At 37.8% G+C, this 18,715-nt stretch overlaps 2 protein-coding genes across 3 annotated transcripts; both read right to left on the bottom strand.

The window, feature by feature from the left end:
• Window positions 1–140: 140 nt before the first annotated feature.
• LOC107797539 (cell division control protein 2 homolog D) lies at window positions 141–2,188 on the bottom strand. Its single transcript, XM_016620444.2, has 8 exons — window positions 1,894–2,188; window positions 1,514–1,655; window positions 1,365–1,426; window positions 1,146–1,257; window positions 973–1,066; window positions 805–874; window positions 584–722; window positions 141–491 (listed from the first exon to the last, which is right to left on the bottom strand). The coding sequence occupies exons 1-8, from the start codon at window positions 2,118–2,120 to the stop codon at window positions 399–401; spliced, it is 939 nt and encodes a 312-aa protein (XP_016475930.1). The 5' UTR covers window positions 2,121–2,188; the 3' UTR covers window positions 141–398.
• A 9,552-nt stretch (window positions 2,189–11,740) lies between these two features.
• On the bottom strand, window positions 11,741–18,115 carry LOC107797540 (protein FAR1-RELATED SEQUENCE 5). 2 transcript variants are annotated; one of them, XM_016620446.2, is made up of 3 exons: window positions 17,807–18,074; window positions 15,595–17,710; window positions 11,741–12,214 (listed from the first exon to the last, which is right to left on the bottom strand). In XM_016620446.2, the coding sequence occupies exons 2-3, from the start codon at window positions 17,692–17,694 to the stop codon at window positions 12,050–12,052; spliced, it is 2,265 nt and encodes a 754-aa protein (XP_016475932.1). In that variant the 5' UTR covers window positions 17,695–17,710; window positions 17,807–18,074; the 3' UTR covers window positions 11,741–12,049. The 2 variants fall into 2 exon arrangements, with proteins under 2 accessions (XP_016475932.1, XP_016475931.1); XM_016620445.2 differs by having other exon boundaries at window positions 15,595–18,115.
• Between the last annotated feature and the right edge of the window lie 600 nt (window positions 18,116–18,715).

Here is an 18,715-nt window from a genome sequence, read left to right as displayed (position 1 = left end):
TTTCGTAGTCATATTGTCATAATAACATCATTGGTGCGGAGAAGTGGAGAAGGCATTACAAGAATGCCTTCTCCACTTCTCCGCACCAATCAAAGAAGGGAAAAAATAGCAGGGACAGAGATTCTTAAACTTTGGAGATATTATGCAGCTAAAACATTTCAAGCAATTCGATAGCAAAATGTATCATTGCACATAATTGTGCTACATTGATCCAATTGATATAGAAAGACAAGATTTTTAGATGAAGCGTATCATACTAATTGATACTATTAAAAGATGCTTGAGGAAAGCAATAAAAGCTTGCGATGAGGAGTTAGATGGGTTTGTTGTTCTCGGCTGATGAGAATTTTGCAGTTAACAAGTTGGAACTTCAACAGATGGGGTCATGGTGCGGGACTTCAGAGAGGAGTTTTGTCCAGATCATCGAAATAGGGATGTTCCATAGCTTTCTTTGCTGAAATCCTCTTAGCTGGCTCATAATGCAACATCTCCTGCAAACACAAGTGTGCCAAACCATAAATCATGCGCTCATTCTAACAGGTTAATCAAGACAGTAAGTCCTCAAAATGTCAAACACACTTACAGATAGAAGGTGGAGCCCATCTTCATCTAGACCAGGGACAGCAGTTGAGAGTGGCTGGGGGTTCCATTGGGGGTATTCATGCCAGTTAACTAGCTTGCTCACCCCGGGCCAGAGTTCTTCATTAGGAGTACCTAGCAATCTGCAACCCAGTTATTATCAAGATTAGAATAGTGGAACAGGTGAGGAACAGTGCTCAAAGCAGGTGACTATTAGCTCCAAACCTGAAAATGTGAAGTAGTTGTTGCAGCTCAGAGTCTCCTGGGAAGAGGGCTTGTTTTGTGACCAGTTCAGCTGAGGTTAAAAGCAAACCACACTCCATGTTAGCATATTACACAACCCAAAAGGAAGAAAAGATCATTCGGAAGACAACGGATGAAAAGGAGTTTTACCAAATATACAACCAACAGACCACATGTCAACTGCTGTGGAGTAATGAGTAGCTCCAAGAAGAACCTCAGGGGCTCTATACCACAGGGTTAATATCTGCAGAAAAAGAAACATACAGGTTTAAAAAGACCATACATGAATGATGATAGCTGCTGCTACAGAATAGTAAAAATACCTCATGCGTATACTTCTTGATGGGCAGAGTATAAGCTCTGCCAAGTCCAAAATCTGCTAATTTGAGCACATTCGTCTTACGGTCCATCAGAAGATTGTGTGGTTTCAGATCCCTGCATTAACAAGTGTCCACAAATTGAATAGGTGACCAAACAAACCATGAACACTGCATTCTTATGATCGCTTGTATGAAACCAAAAGACAGCAGCAGTGATTATACCTGTGTAACACACCATGACCATGGCAGAAAGCAACTCCTTTGCACAGCTGGTACATCAAGCTCTGTTTCAAAGAGCCAGACTTATCAATTACTTGTTAAATTGCATAGTAATAAATGAGCCAGTAGCTACTACCGTTCGGACTACAAACCTTGACAGTTTTAGGGGGAATGTTTTCTCCATTTGCGCGGAAACTACGAATAAATTTCTTGACATCAGTATCCATGTACTCAAACACCAAGTATAGGACCGTCTTTCCTTCTTTGTTCTGGCCTTGTTTAACATCCATCAGTCTGATTTATATATTTATAGGACATCATATCAGAACACAAGATCCAGATATCAAACGTCAATAACAAATTACAAAACTAAAGTGAAAAGCGCAAATTAATTGAAATAGAGATGATGCCTAATCGCAGAGAAACGAATTTGCAAAAGAAATTTCAAGCGATTAAGTAAAACTAACAAACCCTAGGCAGAGAATAGAGAAATGGAGTAAGAAGAGAGAAATGCGAGTGAGGATATACATACTTGACAATGTGAGGATCCCTAGAAAGCATCCGCAGAAGAGAGATCTCGCGGAGAGTAGTAGGAGGGACACCTTCTTCGTCCTCATGAAGCCTCGTCTTCTTCAGTGCTACGATTTTGCCAGTAACCCTATCTCTCGCTCTGTACACCTTTCCGTAAGTACCTTCCCCTACCTTCTCAAGCTTCTCGAATGCCTCCATGGCCGATGCACTCTTTTTTACAGTCTCCATTTCTCTCAATCGCTCTCTGCTCTGTTTATGGTTTTTGAATTTTGTGTAAATGATTTCCTTTGACGGAGCGCCTCAATAGGCCTTTATATATTACAACATAACCGTCTTCTCGTCGCACAACGGCAGTATTTTTGAATTTCAAACGAGAGATTCACTTTCATTTCTAATTCCATTACTGCCCCTCTGTTTTTTCGAATCCCTCCTACTTTTTAGTTTTGCGAAAAGTTTTATTTTGTGTCTCATACAACTTACACTAATTGTATGAGGCTCTTTTTGTCTCACAAATTTGTGGACCCCAATCTTATACTTCTGGGTCCACAGAAATATGAGTCCACAAAACTATGAGACAAAAAAGTTGTCTCATACGCTAATATATTGGATTAGACAACCATTTTTCTCCTCTATTTTCCTTTTCGCATTTCTTCTTTTTTCTTTTTAAATTCATTTATTTTGCTGAACTAGTGATAATACACGTTAAAGGTGTCGTTTGGTATGCGTACTATATTATCCCAAGATTAAGAGCCCATTTGGATTGGCTTAAAAAATGGCTTTTAAACATAAGTGCTTAAAAGCACTTTTTGAGTGCCGGGGCTTATTTTATAAGTCCTTTATTATTTCACCAATTTAAAATAATAAAGGATTCAACAACATTTTTTTTTAAAAAATGTTATGGAACCAAAAAAGAAGTTAAAACAAAACAATGTATACAAAATATTAGAATGTATTAAACATTTACAAAGCTACAGTTGGCTTTACGTTTACAACTCAAAGAAATTGATAAAATTTTGGGGAATGGTAGCAGAAAGTTTGAAAACGGCCATTAGATGACACGGAATTTAATTAGTAAGCGAATGATAGTTTTGGGTTTAGAAAAAGTAAAAGGGATAATAAGGTAAATTACTTGGTCAAACATAAGGGGCTTATAAGCCAAAAAGCAATGCTTGTTTTGGGTGTTTTAGCTTAAAAGCATTTGGCTTAAAAGCGCTTTTATTATCTATCCAAACACTCAAATAAACCCAAAAGTGTTTTTAAGCTGGTTTGACCAGCTTTTAAGCCAATTCAAACACCCTCTGAGTCAGAGATTAGATTTATATAGTGTTTGGTTGGCGGTATAAATTATCTTAGGGCAAATTTATAACTCCAACCAAATACAGAATAAATTTAATCCCACATCTTATCCAAACTTATCCCACGTACCAAACTTTTGATACATCTTACTGGTTATTGACAAGTGAAACTCATCCCTGTCCGACAATAGTGCACTTTTATCACCAATCCATAAGTTGGATGTCCAGACTCACGTTAAGAAGTAAAAACAATGCTATTCCTTATAAAATGAGGCGGGATAAAAACGCATATCCTATTGGAAAAACTTACACACGCTTAAAATTTTTACCAAAACCACATTAAATTTACCATGATTAGGTGACATATTTAGTTGACATTATAGAAGTATGTATAAAAGTATGGAGTCTCTGATGAATTCTCTCCTCTTTTACTTTATTTTCGTCTTCCTGAGCCGAGGGTCTATCGGAAACAACCTCCCTGCCCCCTATCGAGGCAGGGGTAAAGTCTGCGTACATATTACCCTCCCCAGACCCCACTATGTGGAATTTTACTGGGTAGTAGTTGTTGTTGTTGTATAGAAGTATGTATAAAAGACACATTCCATGTATTTCTTGATTAGATGAAACACCCGGTGCGGTCAGTAATTTCCCTATCATGCTGGTTATTTGAAAAACAACCTGCATTTGTACTAGTAGAGCTAAAGTGCACAAGAGGAATGCGATTTCTTGCTTCCCTAAGTAACATCCTCTGTGTTAAGTCTTTGCATTAGAAACCCCAAGCCCCTACAAGCAGGCTTGAGTTGGGTAGCTTCATATTTCTCGACCAATCCTTCCTTATTTACATCTGTTAATTAATAATCGCGGGGCGAGAACAATATTAGCGTACCTGTCAACGCTGCAGAAGAATTGTTGAACTCACCACCAAAAGAATTGCCCCAAGACGAACTTTGAATCTCTTGGAAAACAAAGTTTAGTTTCACAAACTATATGTCTTTGTTCTTGTGTGTTTTTGCGAAAAGAAGAAGAGAAATCTTCACTGTTATGGAAGAAGGAAATAGATGGAAAAAGGAAGAGCAAGAACCCACCCTTTTGTTTTTCTTCTGTTCGTGTATTTCCTTTCAATAGGAAGACCAAGTTATTATGCAGAAAATAAATTAACTGCTATGGGAAACTTGTTCAACTACATCCAACGTGTAGTAACTTCTCCAAAGAAGTTACTTTGTACTCAAACTCTATCTCTTCCCAAATGGGTTGGGTCAGCCCATATAGAGTGACCCGGTATCCGAATTTTAATACCCAACATCTCCCACTTCGCTCATGATGGGCTGGAACTCAAACCAGTATCATGAATAAATAAAACACTTAATTCATACAGACAAGTAGTTCGTGCGACCTGCGAGCATCAAGAGCTATAATATAATCAAACCCTTTAAGGTTGTTTAACAGCTCTATGTAAAAATCCCATCACATGCGGAAGGGATTTACTACTAACATGAGGATCTTATTATTACTCGCAATACCCCAGACATTGTTGGCTATTCTAGTAGCTAGTTATCCGATCCCTTATCCTCGAAAAGATGCGAACTCGAGTTTATGTTTAACTTTGTATCCATAATTACACCCAATACCCTCATGGTAAGTGTAATGGTCGACCTATGAATACGGGTTAAATTACTAAATTTTAGTCGTCTTCCCTTTCTACTCGAATCTTTCCCTTCCAAATCAATTGCTTTCCTAGACATGCACTGCATTGCCGAATCACTCATGGCTATTAGTGACATGCTAAAGTAGCAACACTGATTGGCACTTCAAAAGACAGTAAAAGATCAAAGGGTATTCTTATAAAAGTTGATATAACTTCTTTGGGATCTCACACAATGAAGACGCAGGGACTCATTCTTCCATTATCCCATGGTCGATAGCACACGTGTTATGAAACACATGTTGCGGTGTTCTCACCTTATATTGGCGCGTGTGTCTTATTCTTTTACTCATTCAACACCGTACAGATTTTGGTCTAGACACCTCTAAATGTCTAACCTGAGTTTCTCACTTCAATAATCCTCAAACCATCATCTTAGAGAAACTTCCATCTGGCCTACAAAACAAGTCATAATCGAATTGTAAAATTCGTAAGTCTAATTAGTTGTCATGACCGACCTCTACAAGTGAATATAACCTCACATTATCCAAGGTTCTATAAGGTCTCATCTCTTCACGATTCTTAACGTAAGAGGCGATTTCTCGTGTGAGAGAGCCAATCTCGCGACTTGTTCGACACACTTTATCAACAAAATATTCATCACATGCATACGAGATACAAGCACAATTCAAGAGTCAAATATTGATGAGTGTATTATAATAATTAAGTCGTTTTACAATACATAAATATATTCATATCCTTCGCAAACCTAGAGCCATAACATGTTTCTCAAACAGGTCTCTAGATATCGCCTTTGTAAAAGGATCAGCTATCATGTTTTGCGTAGGAATGTACTGTAAATTTATCTCTCCACTTGCTACCATGTCTCTTACAAAGTTATACTTGATGTCAATATGTTTGGTCTTGATGTGATACTTTGGATCTTTTGTAGATGCAATAGCCGCTTGACTATCACAATATAGAGTCATGGCACCCTGAGAGTTCTTTGCAATATCCAAATGTTTAAAGAATCTCTTCAACCAAACAGCTTCTTGTACTGCAGACGCACAAGCTACGAACTCAGCTTCCATTGTTGAAAGGGCTGTACAAGTTTGTTTCTTACTTTTCCATGATATAGCACCACCATTAAGTAAGAAGGCATAACCGGATATTGATTTTCTATCATTTCGATCACCAGCCCAATCAGCATCTGTATATCCTCTCAAGTATAAATCATTTCCACTATAACATAGTGAATAATCTGCAGTTCCCTTCAGGTATCTGAAAATTCTCTTCATAACTTTCCAATGATCTCTTCCAGGATTGGATTGATACCTACTAACCAGACCTATGGCATAACAAATGTCTGGGTGAGTACACATCATAACGTATATTAAGCTCCCGACAGCACTTGAATATGGAACTCGAGACATGTCTTCCTTTTCATTTTCAGTCCTGGGGCACATTTCAAGGCTTAAAGTTTCACTTCTCACTATAGGAGTATCCATGGATTTGCAACCATTCATGCGAAAACGCTCCAAAATTTTCTTTATATAAGTTTCTTGAGATAGACTCAATGACTTTTTGGAACGGTCTCTTTGGATCTTAACTCCAAGGATATAGTCTGCCTCACCCATATCTTTCATGTCAAATGACTTTGAAAGCCATGACTTGATAGTTTTTAAATACTCCAAATTATTTCCGGCCAATAAAATATCATCCACATAAAGAGAAAGAATTATAAACATCCCATTGGACTTCTTCACATAAATGCAATGGTCCTCATTGAAAACATATGAGATCACCTCCTTGTGAAATTTCAAATACCATTGCCTTGAAGATCGCTTCAGGCCATAAATAGATCTTTTTAATTTACAGACCTTATTTTCTTGGCCTTTAATGATGAAGCCTACAGGCTGTTCCATGTAGATTTCTTCGTTCAGTTCTCCATTGAGAAAAGCTGTCTTCACGTCCATTTGATGTAATTCCAAATCCAAACGTGCAACAATAGCCAAAAGTAAGAGAATTGAGGTAAACTTCACAACTGGTGAAAATGTTTCCTCATAATCTATTCCAGCTTCTTGAGTAAAGCCTTTTGCCACCAATCGTGCCTTGTATCTTTCTATTGACTCGTCCGCTTTGTGTTTAACTTTGAGAACCCATTTGTTCCCAATGGCTCTACGCCCAGGCGGAAGATCAACTAGATCCCAGACTTTGTTGGTTTTCATGGACTCTAATTCTTCTTTCATTGCTTTCATCCACTCATCTTTTCCAGGGCTCGACAAAGCCTCAGTCACAGACTTTGGCTCATCCATTTATGTGGGAGATGCCAAGAAAATATAATCTTCAATTTCATAAGTACGTTTGGGTATATTTTTCCTGGCACTCTTTCGTAGTTGAAATTCAGGTTCGTCAGAAGGATTTTGGGATTGAGAGTTCCCACTCCCACTCGGATCGAGAATAAGATCTTGATCAATTTGATTATCAACTGTGTCAGAAGACACTTGCTGACTATCTGAGTTCAACATTTCATAAAGAGGCTCTCCATTCTTTACCTCACCCTTCTTTGGAAAATTATTTTCCATAAAAATGACATTTAGCGATTCAATCTCAGTAACACTTTCATCCTCTAATTCACCAATGAACACATATTCTTTGGAGTGTTCTGAATATCTTATAAAGATACATTTCTTGCCTTTTGGACCTAATTTATCAAACTTGCTAAAAAAATCTTTTACATATGCAGCACAACCCCAAGGTCGTAAATCCTTTAAGTTTGGTTTATGACCAGTCCATAGCTCATAAGGAGTGGAAGAAACTGATTTAGAAGGCACTTTGTTTAATATATAAGTTGCAGTCAATAAAGCATCTCCCCAAAAGGGGATAGGTAAATTTGCTTGCACCATTATAGACCTTATCATGTCCAGTAGTGTTCTATTCCTCCTTTCTGCTACACCATTTTGTTGAGGTGTGTACGGAATAGTTAACTGTCTGGTGATTCCCTTTTCATTGCACAATCCTTCAAATTCTTTTGAAAGATATTCACGCCCTCTATCGGTTCTTAAGGTCTTAATCCTTTTGTCTAATTGATTCTCAACTTCATTCATATATTTCTTAAAGCATTCAAGTGCTTCAGATTTATGAGAGATCAGATAGACATAACCAAAGCGTGTGAAATCATCAATGAACGTAATGAAGTATAAAGCACCAGACCTAGCCCTCATATTCATTGGACCACAGATATCAGAATGGATTAATTGTAATGGAAAACCAGATCTCTTAGCCTTTCCAAATGGTTTACGTGTAATCTTTCCAGCAAGACAATTTTCACAAGTTGGCATTTCAATTTTAGATAAAGGACCTAGATGTCCTTCCTTAGCCAATCTATTCATTCGATCCTACCCTATGTGACCTAATCTTGCATGCCATGTAATAACATTAACATCATTGTTACTAGAATAACATGCCAACACAACGGTCAACATAATAGTTATACGTAGAAGGATTACAATCTAACACAATAAAACCATCGTAACGATGTCCAAAACCATAAAAAACATTGTCTTGAGTAATTCTAAGACCACTGCGACTAAAGTTCAAATTGAAATCTAAATTTAGAAGAACAGACACAGATATTAAGTTTCGTCGAATCTCTGGAACATATAGGACGTCATGCAACATCAAAGATCGGCTACCACGCATGTCTATTTTGCAAGTGCCTATCCCCTCGACTTCAAGCTTTGCATTATTTCCCACATATACATGTTTTGATCCAGGTGGAACTCGACGAAACTCTATAAACGCTTCTCTATCGCGACTCACATGGTTGGTGGCCCCTGAGTCTACAATCCACACAGGATAAGATTCAGTTAGTAAAACAGTGCTAGAAACATATATAGCACTAAGAGATGCATTTTGAAATGCTACCTTTTTCAGCTTAGTGCACTCACGAGCAAAATGCCCTGGAACTTGGCAATTGTAACACTTTATCTTGCTCTTGTCTTGCTTCTTGAAGAACCGTTTTCCTTTCTTGGAATTTGGCTTGTTTCTTTTCTTGGAGGTTCTTCTCTGGTCTCCTTACCCTTTCCGTCATTTTTCCAGTTTCTCTTGCGCTTGAAGCTTGATCTCTTTGTACCACTTGATTCTGCCACAAAGGCATTAGGTACAGCTTTAGCAGCACCAAGCCGCTCGTCTTCAAGCTCCACATGACGGGCAACATCAGCAAAAGTTTTGATGCTATCGTTGTGGGTCAAGTTGACCTTTAAATGTTCCCAATTATTGGGAAGAGACCGAATCACTGCCTGAACCTGCTGCTCATCAGAGAGAACATGGCCAGCACTTTTGAGTTGAGCAATCATATTTGACATCACCCTTAGATGTTGCTTGACACCGTGATCATGACGCTTTTTGTACATGTCAAACTTGATTGTCAGCTGTCGAAGGCGAGTCACAGTCGTACCCCCACATGCCTCACTTAAATGTGCCCACATGGCTTGAGCAGTAGGATATTGCTCACATTCGTGAATGAGATCATCAACAACTGAACTTACAATAATTTCACGTGCAGTGGAATCTTTCTTTTTCCAAACATTGTAAGTTTCCAGATCCCTCCTGTGTTGGGCAGTGTTACCCTCCTCTGGGTGACGCATAACATGGTTAATACTTTCAAGAGCATCTTGCTCTTCGAGTACATACCACATCTTACGACTCCAGATATCATAATTTTCACCGTTTAGTTTGTCACCCTTGTTCAAGTCAGCAATGATACTTTTTGATGTCATGTCTGTTATTAGAGACAATATTACAAGTTTAACTCATTAATATATACTTCAGTTAATTTATGCATGTGATTACACACTCAAGAAAATTAATTGTAATATTAATTCTACATTTAGTATAGAATCGAACGGTCACTACGTTTCTATTCATCATCTATATCTAAATATTTTTAATTAATATTAAGATAACTTCTTAGTGTGTACATATTTTAAGTCTCAATCCATTACAAAAGGATACAATAAACAGTGCATGTAACTAGTGAGACAAAAAACATAATATAAATTTCATTAAAATAAAACATATAATAACAATTTACATGTTTGCTAGGATATCCATATACCAATCGAACATTAACTCTTGCTCATATACGCTAAAAGGTGCACTAGGCCAAACATCATGATAAATCTCAGTTAAAATTTCACCCCAAGGCTCTCGAAGAGAGTCCGCTAAAATAGCTAATGCTTCCCAATCAGTAATTTCTACGTAATTAGCCAATTCAACTCTTTTTATCTTAAAGAGGTGTACATGTTCAGGAACGGAAATATCAGGGCCCATTTTAAATTCCTTAAACTCCCTAAATTTCCTTGCTCTTTCCCTTCGTTCAACCCTTCGATCTCTTAACTGATTTTGTCTCGCCCTTGGGACATTCCTGATGACTTCAGGCTCCAAGTCTGAATCATTATAGAAATAAGTCCTGCGACGACGTACCCTTCTACGTTGTCCCCTTCCTTGTCTTCGAGAACTCCCACTTGGAGTAATTCGAACTTGTCCCTCTTCAGCCATATCTGAAATAGGACCAAGGAAACACTTAGAATGGTTAAAACCATTCAATGTGACAATATATGTCACAATAACTCGTAGAAGTATGTCAATATAAGAGTGGCTTAAACGAAGTGATTATCTAATATATATATTTCAAAAAAAATTATGGCAGTCTAGAATAATCAATACATATTGTTGATATGTTAAATATGGATATCATGCACCTTATTCAAAAAAAGATGAGTCAATTTGCCACAGATATATAACAAAATCACGTAGTAACTATATACAGTCAAAGACATATCATTTATTTTTTGAACCATTTGATCCACTGTCATTGTCTAGTCATTTTCCCAAGAAGACTTTGACAAATCATAAATATATTTACTACACTAAAATGAATCACAAATTCATTTAAGAACAATAAATCATATATTGTTGTTCATATTTTAAGCCAAAGATACTTTCTGACCAAAAAAGAAGGTGTGGTTAAATATCTACTTGTAACTAACTTTTAAAAATTTTGATATTTTGATTCAAACAAAACATCAGCATCACATTAACCACTTCTGTAATCAGAAGATTTGTGAGAGGGGTGGTTTCTTCGGTGTTTTTCCTTTAAAAAAAATATGCTTGTTGTGTGTATATCTCAATGTTGATCATATCTCTGGCAAATTTGCAGGTAGTGCCATTGACATGAAAAAAATGTCTTTTGTTCACTTCGTTCAGTTTCCAGTAAACAAATTGTTCAAGAACTTTAAGGCAATATTCTTCAGTCGTGTATTTAAAATAACAAAACACACAATCCTGCTTTGATACCAATGTTAATTAATAATCGCGGGGCGAGAACAACATTAGCGTACCTATCAACGGTGCGGAAGAATTGTTGAACTCACCACCAAAAGAATTGCCCCAAGACGAACTTTGAATCTCTTGGAAAACAAAGTTTAGTTTCACAAACTATATGTCTTTGTTCTTGTGTGTTTTTGCGAAAAGAAGAAGAGAAATCTTCACTGTTATGGAAGAAGGAAATAGATGGAAAAAGGAAGAGCAAGAACCCACCCTTTTGTTTTTCTTCTGTTCGTGTATTTCCTTTCAATAGGAAGACCAAGTTATTATGCAGAAAATAAATTAACTGCTATGGGAAACTTGCTCAACTGCATCCAACGTGTAGTAACTTCTCCAAAGAAGTTACTTTGTACTCAAACTCTATCTCTTCCCAAATGGGTTGGGTCAGCCCATATAGAGTGACCCGGTATCCGAATTTTAATACCCAACAACATCTTTGCTGAAAGAACTATTTTTGTGATTCCTTGCATAAGGATTCAGAAAATACCGTGCTGCTGCCTACAGATATCATTAGATGTATATAGATAAGACAAGCCCTCGACATTAATCAATACCTCACTTGTAAAGAACAAAAGGCCGCGTAGCCGATACAAAAGCAGTTCATACACGTACAACACCCAGTTACCCCCTCTACCAAAATACAGCTCTCGGGTCAGATCTAGTTCAACCATATAGATGGAAACTGTTACATTGTAATTTCTCCTCCATAGCAAGACGATAACACATGCAATCCTGACAGGCAAAAAGTGGACTTGCGACACTTGGGAGTCACAAGTTTTTCCCCAATGGAGTGTATATATATAAAAAGAATTTGAAGTGTCTTATATAGCTCATGTCATTTGATTAAACCTCATACTTTGTATCTTCAAAGATATTCTCAGCTTCTGCTCCTCCATTTCTCTCAATATACTCAACAGTTTTGCTCGATAAGCTTCACATATCCCAGTTGCATTTACCACAGCAGTTGTTAATTCCAAAATTTTCTCATCTTGACTCTACAAAAGGTAAAACAAATGCATATTGTGTCAGTTGACTGAAAGCATGATGCATGAATGGTCAAAAGAGCATCACATAACTATATGTTGAACTTCTATCAGGGAAAGCTAGTCTCTCGACAATGTGAGTGAAAATTAGAGTCCATGGTCTCGAGCTGTTCTATTGGTCAAACAATCTCATTGTTGACCTTTGAATTTATGGCTCAGCTTGTGAACATGTTGAATCATATTCATGAAAGGTAAAAGAAATGCATATTGTGTCAGTTGCACACTAAAATCATTGATGCATTAATGGTCAAAAGCATCGGAAAACTAATATGTTGAACTTCTATTAGCAAACCGAGTCTCCTGACAATGTGACTTAAAATTGCAGCCCACAGTCTCAAGTTGATTTATTTGTGACTTCAAATTCTAGCCCAAAGTTTCATGTTGACCTCTGAATTTATGATTGATCAACCATGACATTGAGTTATAAGATATTCATGGGTCACATCCACGACAGGGCTGCTTCTTGACTTGTGGTGAAGGGGTTGGCAGGATGTCCTTTCTAAAGCCATAGGTCAGATCCAGTCCCCTGGAATCATGTGCTAAAAATGCCAAGGCTAACGCAAATTTTATTCTTTGTTAATCAACTCAAAAAGTCATAAGAATGACTTCGACGTACAATTGAAGAAAACTTCGGCGCTAAATGCTAGCATTAGTTTCAGACAAACCTGATTAGAGTTCCTCCTTGGCAGTAATGCAAGATATTGGAGTACATTTTAAATAATAGGAATAAACTGGAAAAAAAATTAAAACTTAAAAAGGAAAATAGAGGGCCGTAAGTGCCTGCAATTACGTCTTAATGCAGGCACTTGATGTTTTTTGGGCATAAGATGGAAGGGAAAGTTTAGAGGACTGCTGAAAAGGAAGCAAGAAGATGAATATGACCATGCATGGTGAGCAAAAATAGGATGGCAAAGGATCAACATTGGCAGTGGATTGGGAGAGGAAAACAAAAGGGTGGGTAGCTTAGAAGGCTTGAGGAGCCAAGGCAATGCAGATATATGAGTAACCTAAGATTGACTAGGATAACCACATCATTTACCAAGCTTAAGCTGTTAGAGATAAGACACTTTTATTCATTTATTTTGGGTGTGCAGACAAAAGTAATAGCCAGCTGCTATTGGTTTCAGTAAAAGCATGTTTTAGGGTTTAGGGGAAGTAGTTCCTTGTGAGAGAATCAGAGAGCAGCACCCAAAAGAACCCAACTTACCCATAAACAGATCATCTTAACATAGCTCTTCCTAGCAGATAAATGTGAGAAGATAAAATTCTACCACAGTATATAGGAGAGGACAAAGAAACGCAAACAAACTTCATCAAGACTTTGAAACACTCGCAATGCGTCATTAGACTAATTCACAATCTAGGAAATAACACTCTCAAGGTCAAGTGACACCAAATAAAATTAATGCATGTGAAGATGTGACCAGTGAATATCTACAAGGTTCCAAGATCCAAGAAGCTAAATTCATTAATAATTTCATATGGGCTTCCAGAGACAAAAGATATAATCGATCAGAGTCCTTGTTTACAGCTGTGATGGATTCAAAATCCCTTAATTGCAACTTTGCATTTTCTTTTTAAGAACAACAAAATTGAACAGATAATAAGTAACACAAATAATGAAAGATCGGAGACCAAGCACAAGCAGACGACTTATGAACAGCACCCTATGAGGAGCCATGAGACTTGAGAGCTCAATGGTTACGTATAACAACATCAAAACTTAACTATCCTAATAGAAAGGAAAGAATGTAGAGTGAACAATAAAGGACTAGTGAAATTAACTAAGTTGTTCAACCATTACAGAAGGCACGAGCTGTTTTTTTTTTGCGGGGTGGGGGGTGGGGGGGGGGGGTGGAAGCAGTGTTGTTGAAGGCGAAAAATGTTAATAAGCGCTCCAAATCTATTGGGGCTCTAAGCACAATTAAAGTGTGGGCTTTAGTTAAAAAAGGCAAAACGAAGAAAAAATGAAAACATATATGTATGAAATGCAAGAAAAATTAAGAATTTCATTCATAACGATTTCCGTAACAACTAATATCTTTTTGCCAATTAAATTTATTGTTTTGCACCGCTTTATTCAAGATAGAACTTATTGGCAATGAGGTGCACGCCTTAGTGCCTTGCCTACACTGAAGGCACAACCTCAGTGAGGCGAAACACATACCCTGAGTTTTTTTGAGCTCTAGGGCTTAAGTGCGCCGCAAATGAGCCTTTGACAACACACGAGCATGGGCGCGCAGGGGTAGGGGGATAAGGTACAAAGAATTACAATGACAATTTTGTTTCGCTAATTAGCATTTTGACCTCTTTAAATTCTCAACATGGACGGATTGGGGGCCCCTACCACCCCCACCCCACCTCCCAAAGTACGAACTTTTTTCATTATTTTGAATCTTAAAATTTTTCAAAGTTCCAAATAACATTTTTAAGAAATAATAAATAATTTTGACCTTTCCCAATCTTTATCAAATTTGCTAGTCCTTTTCCTATAGAACCTTGCTACTCCCGGATAAGTGCCAAACCCCCCTCTTCCTAGCAATAAATCTTGGGAATGCCATTGTTCCCTTTTCATTTTTTTGTACAGCGATGGTGGTTAGACCAACTTGCTAGCACATCGACTATTTTATGATGTACCTGCACCCTTCCACTAGTACAAGCACAGTAACTCCTTGTGTCAGGGCTTAGATGGGAAGACACCACCGGACATTTTTGCCTCTTCTGGGATATGTACCCTGTTCTCCAATGATCTTAGTTCACAATTTATCAACCGCTAGGTGATGCTTTGGGGTGTAGTGAATGCCACTGATTCTCAGCGAAGAACTAATTTATGGAAGTTACGGTGTACAATTTAGCAAAATTACAGAGTTAAAGCATACAATCTAGGTAAAATAGGAAAGACAATCAATCTGATTTACTTCAACTTCCATACCATTAGATTTGAGAGCACCATGCAGTTGAGCTTTTGCACATAGAAGCAGCAGAATTAACAAAGAGGATCCACTCATGTACATGCTTTTACTTCTCTAATTGGGAGTAGAAGGCATGAGACTTCAAGCAGTAGTCAACCAAATGAATTTACAGACAATGGAAGATGAGTCCTAATGATCATCAGAGTACTAATGCATACCCAGAAGAAATAGGGTTATCTACAATAAAAATCGAATGGTACCAAAAGCTCACACAATTACAATGCTCAATCATCAAGAAGGAGGGGAAAAAAAGTGAATATGAATTTGCATTGAAGACAGTACGCATGACATACACCAGCAGAAACAACATCCCACTAACTTCTGGGCGGAGCTGAAAGATTTCAAAGAGAAAGAAATTACCACCAAGCAGGAGTCACCACAGCCAGCTTGATTTCCATTCAAGTTGAATTCCTTTGCTTTGTTCATGTCTAGACTCTTCGGTGCTGCTGGAGTACTGCACATAGCAGCTGCAACCTTCTTGGAAGCTCCACGTAGAGCATCCATAGCAACTTTGTACACATTTTCCGAATCCACTCCTTCTTTGACATATTTAGTTGCTTCTAGGCTTAACTTTTCAAAGCGGGCAGTGAAGGACTCATTATGACTACTTGGCAATCCAAGATCGTCTTCATCCAATACAACCTCGCTCTTGGCTTTTCTTGTCCAACGTTTTAGTACATAGTGAGATGGAAGCCTCAGAATGTTTTTCACTCTAAAAACAGCTAAAATGTGCTTACATGGAATACCTGAAAAGGCAAACAACTGGCAACTGCAGCTAGCTTTCTTCTCAAAGACATTATATTGGACATAATGAACTTTATGATCCTCTCCAAACTTTGCCACTTGATACACTACATCTGGTCTTGTATCATTAATTACAGTTGCAGGGTAAGCCAGAGTCTCCATTAGTTCTCGTTGAAACATCAAAAATATTTCCCTTGTATAAAGATTAGCTGCTTGTTTTTCCATGGGAGATGGGGTCTTCAAAATAGGAGAAATATATATGGTATCATTCTCCGCCTTTACCTCCTTCTCGTGTCTACTGGCAGTAGCTTTTTCATACCGAGTCATTAGGATGTGAATGTTAGTCGATGCATCTATATATCCATCGAAGAATGAGTTTGTAGTGTCACTAGTTTTAGCAATAGATGTCTCCCCAAAAAATGTATCTCGAAGGTAAATTGGAACCCAGTGTTGTCGAGCATCATACATCGAGTGAAGCCATTCGTCATCCTTGAGATTGTATCTTCCAAGAAGGGACTCCCAGCATAATTCAAACTCCTCAATTGTCTCAGGCGAATTGACACATTTCTGGAATTCTGCTTCAAAAATGGGAAATAACTGGAGTGAATGCGACAGCCTCTCCTGTACTTGTCTAAAAATATTGGATTTGCAAAAGCGGTGACGAGCGCCAGGAAATACGTCTGCAATTGCTGACCTAATGATCCTATCGTGGTCTGTAGTTATAGAAACAGGATGGCGACCAGACATTGCGGCAAGCCAATTTTGAAATAGCCAAATGAATGATGACTCTGATTCATTGAGAAGCAAGGCACAGCCAAATAAAACTGGTTGACAGTGATGGTTTACTCCTATAAATGGGGCAAAAGGCACCCGGAATCGGTGAGTCCTATAAGTGGTATCAAATGTAACAGTATCTCCAAAATAAGAATAATTCATTCTGGAGGTTGAGTCGGCCCAAAAAATGTTCCCCGATGGACCACCTTGAACAACATAAAAGAAACCGGGATCCTCAGCCTGCTTCTGCTTCAAATACTCAAGGATATAGTGAGCACCAGTACCTAGAGTCCTCTGCCTGGTTTGGTTCATATAATTCTGGCAATCAGATTTAGTGAAACCAACATTATTAATGCCACCAGATTGCTTAATTAAGACAGACATAACGCGAGTAGCGCCCAAACCAGCAGCTTGGAGGGTATCAATCAAGCTGCGGGCAGGACCAGAGACATGCCTATGTGATCGAAGCAAATGGACTTGATCAGGGGGTACAAGCTCATGATTATGGTCTTTGACGAATTTAGTAATAGCCCATTTGCCAGAAGCCTGCTTTTTGACAGTCAAGTGAGCCTTGCAACCGACCCTAGAGACAATTCGCTGGCGCCTGGGTTTGTGTTGTTCATCAGGCCTAGGGTTAAAGCCCTCTTTGGAGCACACCAATTGGCGGCTACTAATAATGTTATCGCGACGTGAACGTCGATAAGCACTGACCCGAGTCCCAAACCCGACTCTGCGTGCATAGGAATTGTAGAAAATTCGAGCAGCCTGCTCAGATTCGAATTCCATGCCCTCATAGGGTTCTAGGTCGGAAGAAGAGCATTGGTCTCGTGAGTCCAAGCCAGATGAGCTGTGCTTGTAGTTGTCTTCTTCTTCTTCTTCTTCACCAGAACCCACATCGAACTCCATTGCATCGTTTTCCAAATTTAAGGGTTGAGATTCCATAATTAAGTTGACAATGCTATAGAAAGAAGAAAACATGAAAGAAACAAAGTTGGGCAAAGAGTAGTTTTTCAATGTAGAATTTGGTTATTAACAGAATAAATTATTGACTGACCGCGAAGTCTACGGAGAGCGACGGAGGAGGAGCTTTCATGCGGTGGCTCAGTTGCATTTCCAAGCGCTGAGCCTGAGCTTCAGTCATCTTTCGTAGCCAAGTTCAGTCATCTAAATTTTGAGCTGTGTATTTCTTTTTCTTTTTGCAATAAAGGCAGGAGAAAACGTGGCTTTTGCAACGGATTGATGGAAGCAAAATTATTAATCATAGATGTTCCAGGATTGTGCTAAATTTTTGGTAAATATCATAATTACCGTATCGAAATGAAATTTTTTGTTATTTGGTTATTCAATATTTTGAGTATTCACGGATCCGAAGATCCCTATTTTCGAACTCGATCAATTGGTTATATTCCTTTTGTGAGGAATAATTGTTGAGTGAATGTTTTACTTCTGCCCAATAGACCCCCTATCCTTATCCATCAAAAAAATGCTATTGATATTTTTCATTGCCAATATCCTATTTATCATCGATGACTGCAAGGCTATATTGTGAGTCGGGGAATTGGTTTAGGTATGAAAAAATATTAGTATTAGGTATGGTATTTGGTATTTTAAAATAAAATACTGAAATATCGATATCATACCGAAATATCTATTATATTACATAATACACATATTATTTATTATAACATAAATATAAAAGTCTAAAATTTTACTTTTCTTTACTCTCTAAGTTCATCAATTAAATGTAAGCAAGTAACAAGGCATTTCTAATGATATAACTTATTCCTTTATGTATAGTTTTCTCTCTCTAGGTTGATATTTGTTAGTTTTGGATAAAACTTTATCAACAAATAGTTTTAGTTTTGTATTTTTGAGTATTTTACTTATGAATATTACAGACTATGACTCTATACACTAGTTAGTATTCAAACCGAATAAACCGAAGTTATCGAACCGAATAAAC

Source organism: Nicotiana tabacum, chromosome 12, assembly GCF_000715075.1.
Source record: "Nicotiana tabacum cultivar K326 chromosome 12, ASM71507v2, whole genome shotgun sequence".
Classification (NCBI taxonomy): domain Eukaryota; kingdom Viridiplantae; phylum Streptophyta; class Magnoliopsida; order Solanales; family Solanaceae; genus Nicotiana; species Nicotiana tabacum.
The sequence above is the reverse complement of the archived record's forward strand: the minus strand, read 5'-3'. Positions and strand labels throughout refer to the sequence as shown.

Bases quoted from the DNA above. Each gene is read 5' to 3' on its own strand.
- LOC107797539 (XM_016620444.2), bottom strand. From the start codon at position 2,120: ATGGAGACTGTAAAAAAGAGTGCATCGGCCATGGAGGCATTCGAGAAG. The intron at 1,656-1,893 runs GTATGTATATCC...TATATAAATCAG, and splicing joins AGGGATCCTCACATTGTCAA to ACTGATGGATGTTAAACAAG. The intron at 492-583 runs GTAAGTGTGTTT...TTGTGTTTGCAG, and splicing joins ATGGGCTCCACCTTCTATCT to GAGATGTTGCATTATGAGCC.
- LOC107797540 (XM_016620445.2), bottom strand. From the start codon at position 17,730: ATGTTTTCTTCTTTCTATAGCATTGTCAACTTAATTATGGAATCTCAA. The intron at 12,215-15,594 runs GTAATTTCTTTC...TACCTTTTGTAG, and splicing joins GTGGTGACTCCTGCTTGGTG to AGTCAAGATGAGAAAATTTT.